The sequence below is a fragment of the Camellia sinensis genome, chromosome 14 (assembly GCF_055761805.1).
Source record: "Camellia sinensis isolate YWXY chromosome 14, ASM5576180v1, whole genome shotgun sequence".
Taxonomy (NCBI): Eukaryota; Viridiplantae; Streptophyta; class Magnoliopsida; order Ericales; family Theaceae; genus Camellia; species Camellia sinensis.
Window position 1 is genome coordinate 45191696 of NC_138974.1, and position 18904 is coordinate 45210599.

Below are 18904 nucleotides of genomic sequence, written 5' to 3' on the forward strand. Positions count from 1 at the left end.
CATAATATGACAAATGCACAAACAAGTAGGTGTATTCAAATGTTATAAACATTAGTTTTTTGGTAAGCTTTTACACTTCTAAGTTTGACAATAATATTCAATTAATTTATTACTTATAATTTTAACTGTTAGGATGCATGTTAAACTTTTTCGATGCAATCCCAAGAAGAAATAGAACAGGATGGCGTAGGCCGCGAGCAACAGTTTTGCCAACCATTCACGAAGAAGGCAATTGGGTTGCGACTAATGTTTTTAGATGAGAAAGTAGAATGAGTCTACTCTCACGTATCGACTTACCCCGATATGCACCTACTCATTCGACTTATGAGCATGGAAGCACAAGTGGCAACAGACAAGATGATCCTCGCGAAGTTCAGATGGAAGGTAAAAATAAATTATTTTGTTTAAGTACTTTTACAAAACAACCAACCTTTACAATAAATGTAAAAAAGATGAACAAGCAAATATGATACGCAGTACAATTACATTTAATATTGAACATGCAGCTCAAACACTTTCAAATAAATACTATTGTGTTACTAATAAACCAGTACATCATACATGTATTGTCATAGGAAATATCCCTCATGTCGACCGCAATCAGGATGCTTTGAGTGATGAAGACATTCCAGATAATCGATCATTTATCCATAGGAGATATCACAATTGTGCAAGAAATTTTCATGAAAGTGAAAGGTTCCAAACAATGCAGTTCCCTGCTCCAACTACATGTAGACATTGCAACACAAGATTGTTCCACCGTGAAACATCTACCATGTGTTGTAATAATGGAACAATTGTTTTGCCACCAGTAACAACTCCAAATGAGATGATTGATATTTTCTCTGACCAAACAGTCGAGGGTCGTCATTTCAGACAACATATTCGAGCCTACAATCATGTTTTCTCATTCACTTCAATAGGTGTTCATGTTGATGAAAACTTAGCAACAAGAACTCGAGATGTGTACACGTTTCGTGCACAAGGAGCCATATATCATAAGATTGGGAGTCTCTTACCAAATTCTAGTGACAAACCGAGATATTTGCAACTGTATGTTTATGATACTGACCATGAGAATGAGAATCGAATGTCTGAAAATGAAGAATTGCACTTGGATTTGCTTGACAAGATAAAGAATATTTTAAATGCTCATAATCCATATGTACACACGTTTCGCCAATTGGCTCGGCGTCCAGACATACATGAATGCAGACTTCAAATCAAAGAGCAACCATGTAATAGGCCCCAATACAACCTTCCTACTGCTCCTGAAGTTGCTGCCGTTTTAGTAGGTGGCGAAGAAGCTGGAAATTTAAAACCGAGAGATATCATTGTCTAATCAATCAGTGGTCACCTCCTAAATATTTCTGATATTGTCGGATACTATGATCCATTACAGTATCCTCTATTGTTACCCTATGGTTCATATGGATGGGATGCAAATACCAGAAGTAATGATGGCAGAAAAGTAACATGTTGTGATTTCTATTCTTATATGCTACAGGTAACGACGTATACATAATATTAAAAAATTACTTTGTCAAAGTTTTTAATCTATAATTATTTCATATAAAATCTTTACTTTTAATTATTTATAAGTATTCAAATACTGTCAATTCAGATTCACCCTGGTGATCAATCTCTTTTTCTTCGAGGAGGTCGCCTCTTACAGCAGTATGTCGTAGATAATTACGTGAAGATTGAGTCCAACAAATTAAGATGGATACGTACTCATCAGAATCATATTCGAGCAGATTTTTATCAAGGTCTTCTAGATGCAGTACATGCTGGTGAAAATTATGGAGGTACAAATTGTCACATACGATATTACAATTACATGTACGCATGTTTGTTTATATTCATACATATATATATAACTATATTTCTCTTTTGTGAAATATTTGTTTAGGTAATGTTGGTCGTAAACAATATTACCATCGTCATTTGTTGGTAGCCCACGAAACATGTATCAGAGATATCAAGATGCAATGGCTCTTGTCCAAAAGTATGGAAAACCTGATATTTTCCTTACAATGACCTGCAATCCAAATTGGCCTAAAATTAAAGCTGAGTTGCTACCTGGACAGTCACTGCATGATCGTCCTGATTTGCTAACAAGAATATTTCATTCGAAAATTGATGAGATGAAGACTGGCATTCTTACAAAACATGTACTCGGGAAGGTTCTAGCATATGCATATGTTATTGAGTACCAAAAAAGAGGCTTACCACATGCCCACATGGTAATTATTTTGGATGAAAATGATAATTTACGCACTCCTGACGATTATGATAACATTGTCAAAGCTGAAATTCCAAACAAGAGATTAGAGCCTAGATTATACAGTGTAGTTCTCAAACACATGATACATGGCCCATGTGGAATGTACAATGAACGGTCTCTGTGTATGACAAATGGCCGGTGCAAAAGACGTTTCCCAAAGCAATTTTCTTCTATTACTACACTTGGAAACGATTCATATCCTATTTATCGAAGAAAAGAAGGGGAGTCAGTTCCTTTAGAGAGTAACCCAAGCGTCTTGATGAATAATAGTTGGGTCATTCCGTACAACCCATGGTTGCTCTTGAAATATGATTGTCATATCAATCTTGAAATTTACAATAGTGTTACAAGTGTGAAGTATTTATACAAATATGTTTATAAAGGCCCTGACCGTGTTGCACTAGAAGTTCGTCAAGGTCCTAATTATGATGAAGTACAGCAGTTCATAGATGGAAGATGGGTTTATGCTCCAGAAGCTGTAGACGTCCCCGAACGTCCTAGGAGGGAATCCTGTTTTGTTCATTTGGGGCTCACAACAGTTCGGACTCAATGTCATGGTTCTTAATCTGATCTCGCAAAGTGCAACGCAAGATTGATAAATCACCAAAGAGTCCAAGTCCGGCAAATCGTTTTGGAAAATAGATTTTTAGAAAGAAGTGCCAAACATGGACTGTTTTGCCAGATACAGAGTCGCCACCTAAATATTTTATTTTGGAGAATTTAGGAAACCCTGACTCGTTGCCTAAGGCTACGTGTCCGTCATCACCAAAGTTGCCTCGGCTCGGGAACTTGGGTACAATTGAAGAAGGTCATCTATGAGCACCCCCGCTCGTCCGATCTGAAGATCGGCCTGTACTAAGCATGATATCGAGTTTTGAAAACATATGTGTTCTTATTCTGGTTAATTAGCTAGAATTTACTATGTGATGCGCACAACACACAAGTATAGACTAGGTCGCCTAATTTGGAACAAAGCATCGCATATCCGTTTTGTTTGGAAAATGGTTTGAGGTTTGCTACTCTCGAGTGGGCTAAAACACGGATTTCAATGAATTGATCCAATTCAAGTAATCCAACCTTCACCCACAGGCATTCAGGCAATTATATCACATAAGCAAATGGCCTCATGGTAAGTATGTTGTCATGTTAACACTTACACACATGCAAGATGCGAAAGCATAAACACTTACAGTGTACTCCGAGCCAAAACAAGAAACTAGTTAGTAATCATGCATGATCCTAGTTCATATTAAGATGGCTAATCCAACGCATGCAAAATGCAACTAAGATAGGCTCGGCTATCCTAAGAATGGCATATGAGGTGCGACAATCCAATACATGTATTCAACTTGGAATTGAAATACAATGCAGTTAGCACGATGCGCCAAGCCCGGTGCATGCAATACAGATGAATGATGCAAACATGCTATCATAAGTATGCTAATTGAAATGTGCCCTAAAACTAACCATTGAAAGCAAGTAACTAAAAGGGAGAAAGAAGTGGGGATTAGAAGACATGCACACACTCACGCACACTTATTACAACATTGTCCTCTCTCGGAGGGTCCGAATAAATAATACAAACCAAATAAATAATTAACTACTCTAGCTAATTAAATATTACAAAATTCTAATTAATCAACAAATAAATTACAAAATGAGGTGGCTGCAGCCCTGCCTCGGAATGATGGGACAATGCATGCTCGATTGGCCTCGCTCGGAAACCCATTGTCATGCCACATGTTGCCTCTGTTTACACTGTTCTGCACTTCTGAGAACTGCACAAGTCCCAAGGATGCTTCTGAACCACCTTCTGAGCACTGTGGAAGGTCACCGGCCAAAAGGAAAGGCCACCGGCCATTGGAAAATGGTCATCGGCCATAAGTGGAGCTCTCGGCCAACAATACATGGTCGGCTAGCACTGAAGATGGCCGACCGGCCATCTCTTCCTACAGAATCCTGTTTTGCTGCAGCAGAGGGCAAACAGAGCATGGCAATGTATTTTCAAAGCAATGTATGCACAACCACCCTCCTTATCATGTTTAAGACTCAAGGGAGTGTAGTCCTCAACCCTCGAACCATCAATCACACATTTCAATATATGATGGCCAAAGAAGCCAAGTGTACAACTCGATATGGAATGAAATGCACAAAACACATAAAGGGCCTCAACCTCTATCATGATTGATCAAGAGGCAAAGGATGCACACACAATGCAATGCAACCTAGGCAAGCAAGCAAGCATGCAACAAATCTAATGCAACATGAGCATGTTAACATGCAATATGCAATAGGCATACTACCTAAACATGTGGCCATGTATAGCATGCAACAACATGCAAAATGAAACAAGCATGCAACAACATGGTGAGATGGACTTACACTAACATGGGTAGCTCTCAAGCATGCCAAAATCAGTGGCCAAGATGATGCAAACAAGGCACCGAAACTCATGCAAGCATGCACAATGCAATGGCCCCGAGCCTAAAGCACAAGATACAACTCCCCAAGAGCATGGCAAAGATGAAACATGGCATATAATGGCATACATTCTAGCTCTGAAATGGCATACTAAATGACTCCGAAAATGACTCCAAAGCATGCAAACACTCATGTAATACATTGTTAAAGACTTAAGCACCGAAGCTAGTGAAATGCAATACACTATAGGCATGCAAAGCGATGCTCAAATGATGAAACTAACCCCAAATAGTCCCTATGCAGACCAAAACCAGTGGCAAAATGTGTTGGGATGGTGGCTCGGAATGCATTTACATGAAGCTCATGCAATGGCTCATAAATGGGGCATACAAGCACAACTCTAAGGAGCACTTAAAACATGAAAAATATGGAAGTGTAACACCCCTATAAGCTCTAAAATATCATGCTCAATGATGCCAACACACGCAAATACTTCAAGTTAGGCATACAAGAGTGCTCAAAACTCAAAGCTAGTCAATGCTATTACACAACAAGTATGCATGGCAAGCATTTTTCGACCATGAGGCCACAAAATAGAGCTGAGGCAGCCCAAATCATGAACAAAATCAGTTTAGAGGAAGGTCAAAATGTGCTAGAATGGAGGGCCAAAATAACATGCAATGTAAGCTAGTAAGCATAAGTTACACTACAAGCCTACGAAGCATGTGAGGGACCACCAAACTAGCCAAAAACAGATTCATGGCATGCCACAATATGACCAAAAACCCACTGAAATGAGGCCAACATGAGCTAGAAGGACATGCTCAAACATGAAGCAAACAAGACTAGTTTGCAAAATTTACACTACAAGTGTATAAACCAAGCATGGATTGACCAAGATAGGAAAAAACAGTGGCATATGACAGAAAAATAACCACAAATACTAGCTAAGACATGGCCAACATGAACTTAACAAAGGTGCTCACATATGAGGCAAATATGACAAGTATTGAAGACAACAAGGAGAGGGGATGGCTCTCTCCTTCTTAGGACCTCAAAACACCATCCCCACCACTAAAATCCCTCTGGATTTCAGTGGTGAGAAGGCCAATACAAGGTGGTCTCGAAGCTCACAAAAAAGGCACAAAAATGAGCCAAACAAGGCCTAAGAGGGGGGAAACACCCCCAAACACAAAAGTGATCTTAAACAAACTTTAAAAGCATGCAAAAACAGAACTTTTATCAGTTATACACTAAGCTCAAAACAGCATGCAAGATAGGCTAAAAGCTTGTGCAAAAATGGGGAATAAAGAGAAAGAAAAGATTACCCTTGAAGCTCAACAAGACCAGCAGCTTCTTGGACCAAAAACCAGCTCTTTGAGACCTCTCAAGACCCTCCAAGAACCTTAGGTCAATGGTGGAGGTGTATGGCTATGAGGTGTGGTGCTGAAGGCCAAGAACAAACACTTTCTAAGCCTAAATTATAGAGACAAAGAGAGATATATGCTTCTTGCCTTAAACCAATTTTTTGGAACCTCTCTAAAGGAGAGGGAGGCCCTCTCTTATAGAGAAACAAGAGGGTTCTCTTGGAGAAGCTAAAGAGGTTCAAGCTTCTTCAAGAAACTAAAAAGGTTCAAACGGTTCAAGCTTCCTCAAAAAGCTAAAACAAAGGTTCAAAATGTTCAAGCTTCCTCAAGAAGCTTAAAACAAGGGTTCAAAAGGTTCAAGCTTCCTCAAGAAGCTAAAACAAAGGGTGCAAATCTTTCATACACGTGTATGGAGGGCAGGCTCTGTGCCACCTGGTACTGAATATCTGCATAAAGTAGATGAACAGGGTCCGGCCAGCAGAAAAGGCCGATCGACCAACACAAAGGGCCGGCCGACTAAATACATTGCCGACCGGCCATCACTTTTGGCCGATAGCAATAAAACAGGGCCAGTGGCCTCAGGCCATGGCCGGTGATGTGTGGGGATAGCCAACAAGCCATTTCCCGCCCTCAGGTGCAAAGACCACAAGTCCTTGGTCCAACCAAGCACAAAAAAAATAAGTCGAGAGCTCTTGAGATAAGGCGCGCGACCGAGACCTCCGAGAACTCAAGACGAACACGAACATGGATGATCATCGAGTGTTCAAACGATAATGTTCAAATCTTGAAGATGGTCAAAAATGGGGTGTCTACAATTGCCCCTCTTTGACAGAACTCGAAAGTCATAACAATGAGGAAAGTGAATGTCAAAGCCCAGAGACGACCCATATTTGACAAGACCGAAGACTTAGACAAAGCATACAAGCTAGCAAGATCTATGCCCGTGGGCAGGGACAAGATGCAAAGAACATGCATGATGCCGAACATAACTTATGATCATGTAAAGAGAGCTGTAACGAAGCAAATACATACAATATATGCAACAGTTTTAAGCAAGCATATACAAACCAAACTACATTTCATACAGAAAGGATGTAAAGAAATTATACAATTCTCACTGTGTCTCACGTGGAGAATACAATACCTGTCCGGTTTGTCTGGTCGTGCCAGCTTCAAATGAACCGTATATACAATATCGTGCCTGAAAGAGGAAGAAACTTAACAGGTACAATATCATTAGCAACATGCATAGTAATGCAAGTGAAAAGTGCGTGACAACGCAAGCAAAGTGTGGATGCATGACAATACAACCTAAGTGTGACGCATAACAATTCGGGTTGGATGCAAGATGATATGCAATATTACAAAACAATTTAATGATATATAATGTATTGAAACAATGCAAATGATAGGCAATGCATTTGAGATGATCAAACTACATCTGACATAAAAATGGTGCCGACACCCTCAACACTAGGCGCGCACACATAATCTCATAACTATGCGTTTCGTAGATAAAACAAGTAATTGGGTGGCATGATATAAGTGAGGAATGACCCGCTGAGGAAAGATCGTGATCCTAAATGCTGGATGCAACACACTACACTACAATGCAATGAATGCAATGGATAAGGCGTGCGGCCAAACCGTACTTTGCCTAGGAAAGGCATGGACACAAATAAACCACATTTAACACGGAAACGGTGTCGTCACCCTCAACACTAAGTGCGTACACATAATATCATAACCATGTTTCAACGCGAAAAGTATAAGCACATACCAGACCAAGCTCAACATGAAAAGGCGCAAGTGATAGATGGAGGTGATGTAATGAATGCATGCAATATGTGCTATGTACAATGCAATATACATACTAGCTAAAATGCAATGGATGCAGTGGATAAGGCGCGCGGCCAAACCGTACTTTGCCTAGGAAAGGCATGGACACAAACAAACCATGTTTAACACGGAAACGGTGCCGTCACCCTCAACACTAGGTGCGTACACATAATATCATAACTATGTTTCAACGCGAAAAGTATGGGCACATACCAAACCAAACTCAACATGGAAAGGCGCAAGTGATAGATGGAGGTGATGCAGTGAATGCATGCAATATGTGCTATGTACAATGTAATATACATACTAGCTAAAATGCAATGGATGCAGTGGATAAGGCGCGCAGCCAAACCAAATTTTGCCTAGGAAAGGCATGGACACAAACAAACCACGTTTAACACGGAAACGGTGCCGTCACCCTCAACACTAGGTCCGTACACATAATATCATAACCATGTTTCAACGCGAAAAGTATGGGCACATACTAGACCAAGCTCAACATAGAAAGGCGCAAGTCATAGATGGATAATGCAGTAAATGCATGCAAACTACAATGCAATGTACAATGCAAGTGGAGGCGAAACATGCGTGTCGACGCAAGTGAAGAATGCATGACAATGCAGGTGGAAGCGAAACATGCGTGTCGACGCAAGTGAAGAGTGCATGACAATGCAGGTGAAAGCGAAACATGCGTGTCAACGCAAGTGAAGAATGCATGACAATGCATGTGGAAGCGAAACATGCGTGTCGACGCAAGTGAATAATACATAACAATGCAGGTGGAAGTACACTACAATGCAATATATATTCTATATGCAATGAATGCATGTAATGTATGCTATGTACAATGTAATATACATACTAGATAATGTAGTAGTTAGGAAGTGAAGATACCTTACAGGGGCAATTGGCAATGACCTACCTCATGCTACTGGGGATCTTTTGCTTCTTCTTGGTTGAACCACAGGTACTACTTTTCTTCCTGGCTATGGTCGCAACTTTCCCTATTCTCCAACAGGGTGACAGACTAGGTTGATTCGGTATCCAGAATTGAGGCACATATACATGCTATCTCAATCTATAGGGCTGCCATACAGATTTCAAGCCGAGGATATATCCCTAGGTATTTAAACCAGACTTTAGTCTCAAAAATCCCAAACCTTTGCATTCTAGGCATAAGCCATTCGAACTCTAGTTTCCACCGTCTCAGTTGGTCCCCTAGGAACTCACCACAAACACAGGCAAGTGGCTATACCAGACCACTGGGAGTCGTTCGGGCACGACAAACACCAAAGAAATTGCATCTTTAGAGGATTTAAGGTCTCCTAGATCGAAGAATGCACAAGACAGTGCGAATGAAGATGCATGATTTAAGGTCTCCTAGACCAGAGGGTGCACAAGACAGTGCGAATAATGCAATGCACTAATAAGTGCACGTAAGGTGCGCAAAATAGCGCGATAAAATGCAATGCACAAAATAGTACGATGCGCAAAAGAGCACGATTGAAATGCAATGCACAAAACAGTGAGATTGAGGTGCGCAAAATAGCGCGAAATGAAATGCATGCAAAATGCAATGAGATGCACAAAACAGTGCGATGGAGGTGCGCAAGAGAGTGCGAGTGATAAATTGCACAAAACAGTGCGATGCGCTAGATAGCGCAATGCGTTAGACAACGCGAGTGCACAAGACAGTGCGATGCGCTAGACAGCGCGATGCGTTTAGACAACGCGAGTGCACAAGACAGTGCGAATGCACAAGATAGTGCGATAGAGGTGCGCAAGAGAGCGCGAGTGAGAAATTGCACAAAACAGTGCGATGCGCTAGACAACGCGAGTGCACAAGATAGTGCGATGCGCTAGGCAGCGCGATGCGTTTAGACAACGCGAGTGCACAAGACAGTGCGAATGAGATACAAAGTGTAAGTGTACAAGACAGTCCGATAAAATGCATGTTCTATGCAAGTAAGGTGCATAACAATGTGGATGGAAGGGTGCATAACAATGCAAGATGATGTGCATAATAATGCAAGTAACGAGCATAACAATGCTAGATAGATGTGCATAACAATGCAACGAATGGTGTGCGTAATAATGCGAGAAATGGTGCGCATAACAATGCGACAAATGTGCAACTTCAAAAGCGTGTTTGAAACAAAATGCCGAATAAGAAAATACAAGCCTTAACGAGACCAAATCCAAACGCGACCTCCGATTTACCTCTCGGAGGGGGTTGTAACAACTCCGCTTGAAAAGGGTACACTCTATTTATATTGGCGAGAGATAACATCTGCTGCTACTGCTTTAATTGTCATTCTGACTTGAAGTAGGCTAAAGCTTGGGGTTGAGATACACTCATACTTTGGAGCACTAACAAGGCCTGAAGAGGTACATCCGGAGTACAATCACGGCATGTACCGAAGTCGAAACACACTAAGATGCTCTGATTTTCCTTCTTTTCTTTTGCTTCGCAGTCTGGAACCCATATAGCTTCAGATAGGTCCTGGTTTTACTGATCTCATATGACCTGGGTTGAACCTTGCGGTTTTTGAAAGAAGAAAATCCTGTTTTACACAAATGTGGAGAACGGCACGGCACTCTGAGCACAAAACAATTTTTTTGAAATTAAGAAATGAGTTCTCAACCAAGTACTGAGCCTACAACTGAACACAGCGCATAACGACTCAACAAAGAAAAACAAGAGGTAAACAACCTAAACACATCAAGAAACACTCGAAACGACTCAAAACAAGAATCGAGACAAAACAAAAAACACAACACTCAGACGTGCACAAGGAGCCTGTTTCTCCGGGTATTGTTTCCCACCCTTTCTCATTTGTGATCCTCACATCACTCGGCCCTCAAGTTCTGTTTTTCTGAAAAAGCCATTTTCCTCACTTTTTCTCTCAGCGCACATCTCTCTATTCTTCAATCTCTCATTTTTTTATCCCTCCCCTGGGTGGTTAATGGATAAACAAGAAATTGTGGGCTTTTGCCCCTAGCATGCTTCTAGATTCTCTTTCTTCCGCTCACAGCCAGTGAGTTCCTCCCACAGAGGGGTTGCACTAAGATAGGGTGTGTAGCAAATTTGCAGCTGACATCGGTTAATGATGTTTTGCTGGGAAGTTTGGACGTAATCAGATCTGTTCAGATGAGGAAGTGGAATATCTTGATCCGTTCCAGTTCGTGCTTCATACTTGGCTTGATACCTCGTTGCTTGGAGGATGTGAGAGCTTTTTGCCCTTTTGCAGTCAGCTTCAGTGGTGCCCTTTTCTGGCGAATACGGTACCCTTTCCGGCAAGTAGAGTGCCCTTTCTGGAAAGTGCGTTGATAAAGGGGAAAAGACAGAACACCTGACTCAACTGTGCCCCTAGTTCATCATTTTGACCGTTTCTTGTTTTTGGCTTTCTACTAAAACAATTTTGACCAGAATGAGAGTTAGATTAACATGCTTATTCAATTTTCTGATTTGAAATCATGCAAGTTAGGCTATGAGCATTGAAAATTTTCTTTTTTTGGATCCAAGAAATGGTCCAGTTTTGAAAAAATGGGATAATTTTCAAGAGAATCAATCAACCTCAGTAAAAATTCTCAAAAACCATTTTGGCAAACAGCCACTGCTCAACGAGCACAAAACTTACTCTTGAGATGCACAACCTCAGATCGGAAGGAAAACTGCCCCTTGTCTGAAAGACACTGCATGGCAACAGAAAGTTGCCCCTTGTTTGAATGGCACCGCAGCTCATTGAATGACAACGGAAAGTTGCCCCTTGTTTGAATGACACCACAGTGCATTGTAGTCAGTCCTCAGAGTGACGAACACAACCAAACTCTTGGATACAGATAAGGCAAAGATGATCAAAACCATTACATGGACATAATCAATTTGGAAGTGTTTGTGGCTGGACTTCAGGATGAAGTTGCCTACGTATCCTAAACATGGGAATCAAGCATTGCGTAGTTCCGGTAAGGTACACTCGGGTATTAACCTCTCCTTTTGCGCTCTAACTTTTGCTAAGGCCGCCCTTCTGGGTTTTCAACCTTGCGAGCTATGTTCTTCTTTTCTTCTTTTTTCTTTTTCATCTTTTCCTTTCATTTTCTTCATTTTTCTTTTTCTTTTTTTTCTTTTTTTTTGTATTTTTTTTTGTTCTTTTTCTTCTTTTTCTTGCTCTAACTTTTGCCTGGGTTGCCCTTCTGGGTTTTCGGCCCAGCGAGCCTCTCAAGGGTAAAAGTGTAGCTTTGTCCATGTCAAATAGTTTTGAGATCCTGAAGTCATCTGAATCCAGGCGAATGGCTACTGTTCGCTGATGATGTAGAAGTCCATCCAATGGGGGCTGAATTTGCCCCTAGTGTTGTGGATAGGAATTCGATTATCCTTCAGCAACAAACTTTTTTCTTTCTTCCCTTCTAGGATTTGGCATTCCTGCCGATCTTCATTGATTTGTGGAATGATCCATCTTCAGCTCGTCGAGCACAATCTGACATCTTTTGCCCCTAGTTCGAGAGGTGTTCCTGATCTAGCTTCACAAGCTTCTTTTGATGAGATCTAATCTTCTTGATGTGACTTCCCTGCCCCTAGTTCGTAGGCTGCTTCAAATCTGGCCACGCAGGCTTTACATTATGGTTGACCTTTGAACTTTCTGAGTCCGAGTTCGAGGCTTGAAAGCAAGGGGTCGAGTCTCAAAGCTGAGAGCAATCCTAGGTTGCTCAATCTCAAGAGTGATTCCACATAGGTCTTCGCAGAACCGTGCAAAACATTTTTTGAAAATTTTTTAAGAAAGTGACAAATCGCTTGCGCTGAAGACAGTGTAGAACCAATCTAGATCAAGCCAGGGTCCTTCTCAGTACTCACATTAACAAACATGATTTCATTCGTTAAAGGCTTAGCATGCCTCTCTTTCTCTTAATTGATCAAATTTTACAAAACCCGAGGAATTCCGCCCTCTTCGTTTTTCATCACAGTGTTTGAAAAGTTTTGAAAAACTTAGGTCAATGCAATGAGTTCGAGGCACAAAAAAAGTAGGCAAAAAGTACTGTCGTTTCATTCAAACTTTCTAGCACAACTGGCGCAGGGCAGAAGCAAACACAAGGGTGTGAAAATCACTGTTGTTCATTCAAATCTGTTGGCATTACTGGCTCCAAGGAAAAAACAGACTCAAAAGAAAACGAAAAGACAAATACAAAACAAGCAAGTGATGTCCGAGGTAACACCCCCGAAATCACCTGACTTCAACAAAACAGGACTGACTCGATACAACAAGACAGACCCAACTGACTCAGCATAAAAAGACTGACTCAAAACAAAGAGACAGACTCAAAACAAAACAACAGAACTGACTCAATACCCAAGCCAGAACGTACAAAAACCAGCGTTCGCGAATGCTCAAAACAGTGCGTGCCATACGCCACATCTGAAGTAAACTGAATGCCGCCGGCAGGTGGTTCATCCCCTGATCACATAACAACACAGGTCCAGAGTACCCGAGGGATATCAGACCCTTCTGGAGCTATGGTTCCAAGACTACTTAGCAAGAGAGAAAACAGACAGCACCTCAGCCTGATTTCACCAAAACAGATATGAGCAAAGCTGAATGACCGTGCTCTCTACTGAATTCTGCCCAAAATTCTGTCTGTAAACTAATACCCTCAGGTAAAACTGATTCCATCAAATACTGATGCCCGCGGGCCTGATACTCAGACTTGCGAACTGATGCATTCCCTGTAGAGACACACTCTAAAAGCACATAGCAAGTAAATAAGAACCAAAACACCCCTATGTTGGGGTAGGGTTTCCTTGTCCTATTTTGTCAAGAGCTAGAGTTTCACTACGCACGCAGCAGTTTCAAACAACCTAGAATCGGGTAAGCAACCTGTCCTAGTTTGGAATAGTCACTATGGATTCCGAATATGCACTAGGTCGAATGGTCAAAAAGGGTGCCCCGATAAAAATCAGGATTTGTGTTCCCATCGTGGTAGAGCCCGTAACTGGTCAGCCTTATGGCACGCTTCTCAGAGCGAGCCTCCAACAAACCGTTCAGGAATAGCAGACGGCAAACACGGTGTCCTAGGCGCACCGATGCAAATGCAATGCAAAGAAACACATAAGTGTAGTCAAAACTAGATATCATGAGTTCGAGTCAAGTTCTCTAAATCCCCAACAGAGTCGCCAGAAACAGTAGACGTCCCCGAGCGTCCCGGGAGAGAATCCTGTTTTGTTCATTTGAGGCTCACTACAGTTCGGACTCAATGTCACTGTTCTTAATCTGATCTCGCAAAGTTCAATGCAAGATTGATAAATCACCAAAGAGTCCAAGTCCAACAAATCGTTTTGGAAAATAGATTTTTAGAAAGAAGTGCCAAACATGGACTGCTTTGCCAGATACAGAGTCGCCACCTAAATATTTTATTTTGAGAAATTTAGGAAACCCTGACTTGTTGCCTAAGGCCATGTGTCCGTCATCACGAAAGTTGCCTCAGCTCAAGAACTTGGGTACGATTGGGGAAGGTCATCTATGGGCACCCCCGCTCGCTCGATCCGAAGATCGGCCTGCACTAAGCATGATATCGAGTTTTGAAAACATATGTGTTCTTTTTCCAGTTAATTAGCTAGAATTTACTATATGATGCACACAACACACAAGTATAGACTAGATCGCTTAATTTGGAGCAAAGCATCCCATATCCGTTTTGTTTGGAAAATAGTTTGAGGTTTGCTACTCTCGAGTAGGCTAAAACACGGATTTCAATGAATTAATCTAATTCAAGTAATCCAACCTTCACCCACAGGCATTCAGGCAGCTATATCACATAAGCAAATGGCCTCATGGTAAGCATGTTGTCATGTTAACACTTATACACATCCAAAATGCTAAAGCATAAACACTTACAATGTACTCCGAGCCAAAACAAGAAACTAGTTAGTAATCATGTATGATCCTAGTTCATGTTAAGATGGCTAATGCAACGCATGCAAAATAAAACTAAGATAGGCTCGGCTATCCTAAGAATGGCATATGAGGTGCGACAATTTAATACATGTATTCAACTTGGAATTGAAATACAATGCAGTTAGCATGATGCGCCAAGCCCGGTGCATGTAATACAGATGAATGATGCAAACATGCTATTATAAGTATGCCGATTGAAACGTGCCCTAAAACTAACCATTGAAAACAAGTAACTAAAAGGGAGAAAGAAGTGGGGGTTAGAAGACATGCACACACTCACACACACTTATTACAACATTGCCCTCTCTCGGAGGATCCGAATAAATAATACAAAGCAAATAAGTAATTAACTACTCTAGCTAATTAAATATTACAAAATTCTAATTAATCAACAAATTAATTACAAAAGGAGGTGGCCGCAGCCCTACCTCGGAATGATGGGACGATGCATGCTCAATTCGCCTCGCTCGGAAACCCATTGTCATGCCACATGTTGCCGCTATTTACACTGTTCTGCACCTCTGAGAACTGCACAAGTCCCAAGGATACTTCTGAACCACCTTCTGAGCACTGTGGAAGGTCACCGGCCAAAAGGAAAGGCCACCGGCCATTGGAAAATGGTCATCGGCCATAAGTGGAGCTCTCGGCCAACAATACATGGCCAGTCGGCACTGAAGATGGCCGACCGGCCATTTCTTCCTGCAGAATCCTGTTTTGCTGCAGCAGAGGGCAAACAAAGCATGGCAATGCATTTTCAAAGCAATGTATGCACAGAGGGCAAACAAAGCATGGCAATGCATTTTCAAAGCAATGTATGCACAACCACCCTCCTTATCATGTTTAAGACTCCAAGGAGTGTAGTCCTCGACCCTCGGACCATCAATCACGCATTTCAATGCATGATGGCCAAAGAAGCCAAGTGTGCAACTCGATATGGAATGAAATGCACAAAACACATAAAAGGCCTCAACCTCTATCATGATTGATCAAGAGGCAAGGGATGCACACACAATGCAATGCAACCTAAGCAAGCAAGCAAGCATGCAAATAACTAAAGTATGCAACAAATCTAATGCAACATGAGCATGTTAACATGCAATATACAATAGGCATACAACCTAAACATGTGGACATGTATAGCATGCAACAACATGCAAAATGAAACAAGCATGCAACAATATGGTAAGATGGACTTACACTAACATGGGTAGCTCTCAAGCATGCCAAAATCAGTGGTCAAGATAATGCAAACAAGGCACCGAAACTCATGCAAACATGCACAATACAATGGCCCCGAGCCTAAAGCACAAGATACAACTCCCCAAGAGCATGGCAAAGATGAAACATTGTATACAATGGCATACATTCCAGCTCTGAAATGGCATACTAAATGACTCCAAAAATGACTCCGAAGCATGCAGACACTCATGTAATGCATTGTTAAAGACTTAAGCACCGAAGCTAGTGAAATGCAATACACTATAGACATGCAAAGCGATGCTCAAATGATGAAACCAACCCCAAACAGTCCCTATGCAGACCAAAATCAGTGGCAAAATGTGTTGGGATGGTGGCTCGGAATGCATTTACATGAAGCTCATGCAATGGCTCATAAATGGTGTATACAAGCACAACTCTAAGGAGCACTTAAAACATGAAAAATATGGAAGTGTAGCACCCCTATAAGCTCTGAAATATCATGCTCAATGATGCCAACACATGCAAATACTTCAAGTTAGGCATGCAAGAGTGCTCAAAACTCAAAGCTAGTCAATGCTATTACACAACAAGTATGCATGGCAAGCATTTTTCGACCATGAGGCCACAAAATAAAGCTAAGGCAGCCCAAATCATGAACAAAATCAGTTTAGAGGAAGGTCAAAATGTGCTAGAATGGAGGGCCAAAACAACATGCAATGTAAGCTAGTAAGTATGAGTTACACTACAAGCCTATGAAGCATGTGAGGGGCCACCAAACCAGCCAAAAATAGATTCATGGCATGCCAAAATATGACCAAAAATTCACTGAAATGAGGCCAACATGAGCTAGAAGGACATGCTCAAACATGAAGCAAACAAGACTAGTTTGCAAAATTTACACTACAAGTGTATAAACCAAGCATGGATTGACCAAGATAGGCAAAAACAATGGTATATGACAAAAAAATAACCACAAATGCCAGCTAAGACATGGCCAACATGAACTTAACAAAAGTGCTCACATATGAGACAAATATGACAAGTATTGAAGACAATAAGGAGAGGGGATGGCCCTCTCCTCCTTAGGACCTCAAAACACCATCCCCACCACTGAAAGTGAGAAGGCCAATACAAGGTGGTCCCGAACCTCACAAAAAAGGCACAAAAATGAGTCCAAACAAGGCCTAAGAGGGGGGAAACACTCCCAAACACAAAAGTGATCTTAAACAAACTTCAAAAACATGCAAAAACAGAACTTTTATCAGTTATACACTAAGCTCAAAACAGCATGCAAGATAGGCTAAAAGCTTGTGCAAAAATAGGGAATAAAGAGGGAAAAGAGATTACCCCTGAAGCTCAACAAGACCAGCAACTTCTTGGACCAAAAACCAGCTCTTTGAGACCTCTCAAGACCCTCCAAGAACCTTAGGTCAATGGTGGAGGTGTATGGCTATCAGGTGTGGTGCTAAAGGCCAAGAACAAACACTTTCTAAGCCTAAATTATAGAAACAAAGAGAAACATATGCTTCTTGCCTTAAACCAATTTTTTGGAACCTCTCTAAAGGAGAGGGAGGCCCTCTCTTATAAAAAAACAAGAGGGTTCAAGATTCTTGGAGAAGTTAAAGAGGTTCGAGCTTCTTCAAGAAGCTAAAAAAGTTCAAACAGTTCAAGCTTCCTCAAGAAGCTAAAACAAAGGTTCAAAATGTTCAAGCTTCCTCAAGAAGCTTAAAACAAGGGTTCAAAATGTTCAAGCTTCCTCAAGAAGTTAAAACAAAGGGTGCAAATCCTTCATACACGTGTATGGAGGGCAGGGTCTGTGCCACCTGGCACTAAATATCTGCATAAAGCAAATGAACAGGGTTCGGCCAGCAGAAAAGGCTGATCGACTAACACAAAGGGCCGACCGACTAAATACATTGCCGACCGGCCATCACTTTTGGTCGATAACAATAAAACAAGGCCGGTGGCCTCAAGCCATGGCCGGTGATATGTGGGGATAGCCAACAAGCCATTTCCCGCCCTCAGGTGCAAAGACCACAAGTCCTTGGTCCAACCAAGCACAAAACAAATAAGTCGAGAGATCTTGAGGCAAGGCGCGCGACCGAGACCTCCGGGAACTCAAGATGAACACGAACATGGATGATCATCGAGTGTTCAAATGATGACGTCCAAGTCTTGAGGACGGTCAAAAATTGGGTGTCTACAGAAGCATTATGGAAAATATTCAAATTCCCAATGACCAAAATGACTCCTAGTGTAGAACGCCTCCAAATACACTTACCAAATAAGCAACAAGTGAGGTTTTATACGTTCCAAGACATCACAAATGTTTTAGGCAATGAGTATTACTCCAGAACAATGCTTACCCAATTCTTTCAATTAAATGTTGATGATGAAACTGCAAATCGGTACTTATATCGAGAGATCCCGCAACATTATAGATGGTGCAATAGTGCAAAGATGTGACAGTTGAGATTGAACCATCAAAGAGTAATTGGTAGAATTTACACAGTTTTGCATCAGAAGGGGAGAGATTTTACTTGAGAATTTTACTCAATCATATCCGAGGACCAAAATCATTCGATCATTTGTTAATGGTTAATGGAATTGCGTACCCAACTTTTAAACAAGCAGCTGAACATCATTGTCTATTAGAGCATGATGATAGCATACGACAATGTTTGTTAGAAGCTGCAACCATGCACATGCCATCAACTTTAAGGAGATTGTTCGTTATAATTTTGGTTTACTGTGTGCCAACAGGGGTGCGAAGTTTGTGGGATGAAATTTATCCTTACTTGATTGAAGATTATATATCTTCAAACAGTATGAATAATATGTAT

At 41.3% G+C, this 18904-nt stretch overlaps 1 protein-coding gene across 1 annotated transcript; it reads left to right on the forward strand.

The window, feature by feature from the left end:
- The first annotated feature begins 269 nt into the window (after window positions 1-269).
- LOC114286913 (uncharacterized) lies at window positions 270-18863 on the forward strand. The gene is made up of 6 exons (XM_082904815.1): window positions 270-384; window positions 576-1291; window positions 1403-1507; window positions 1625-1842; window positions 1958-2765; window positions 18825-18863. The coding sequence occupies exons 1-6, from the start codon at window positions 270-272 to the stop codon at window positions 18861-18863; spliced, it is 2001 nt and encodes a 666-aa protein (XP_082760941.1).
- The last annotated feature ends 41 nt before the right edge of the window (window positions 18864-18904 follow it).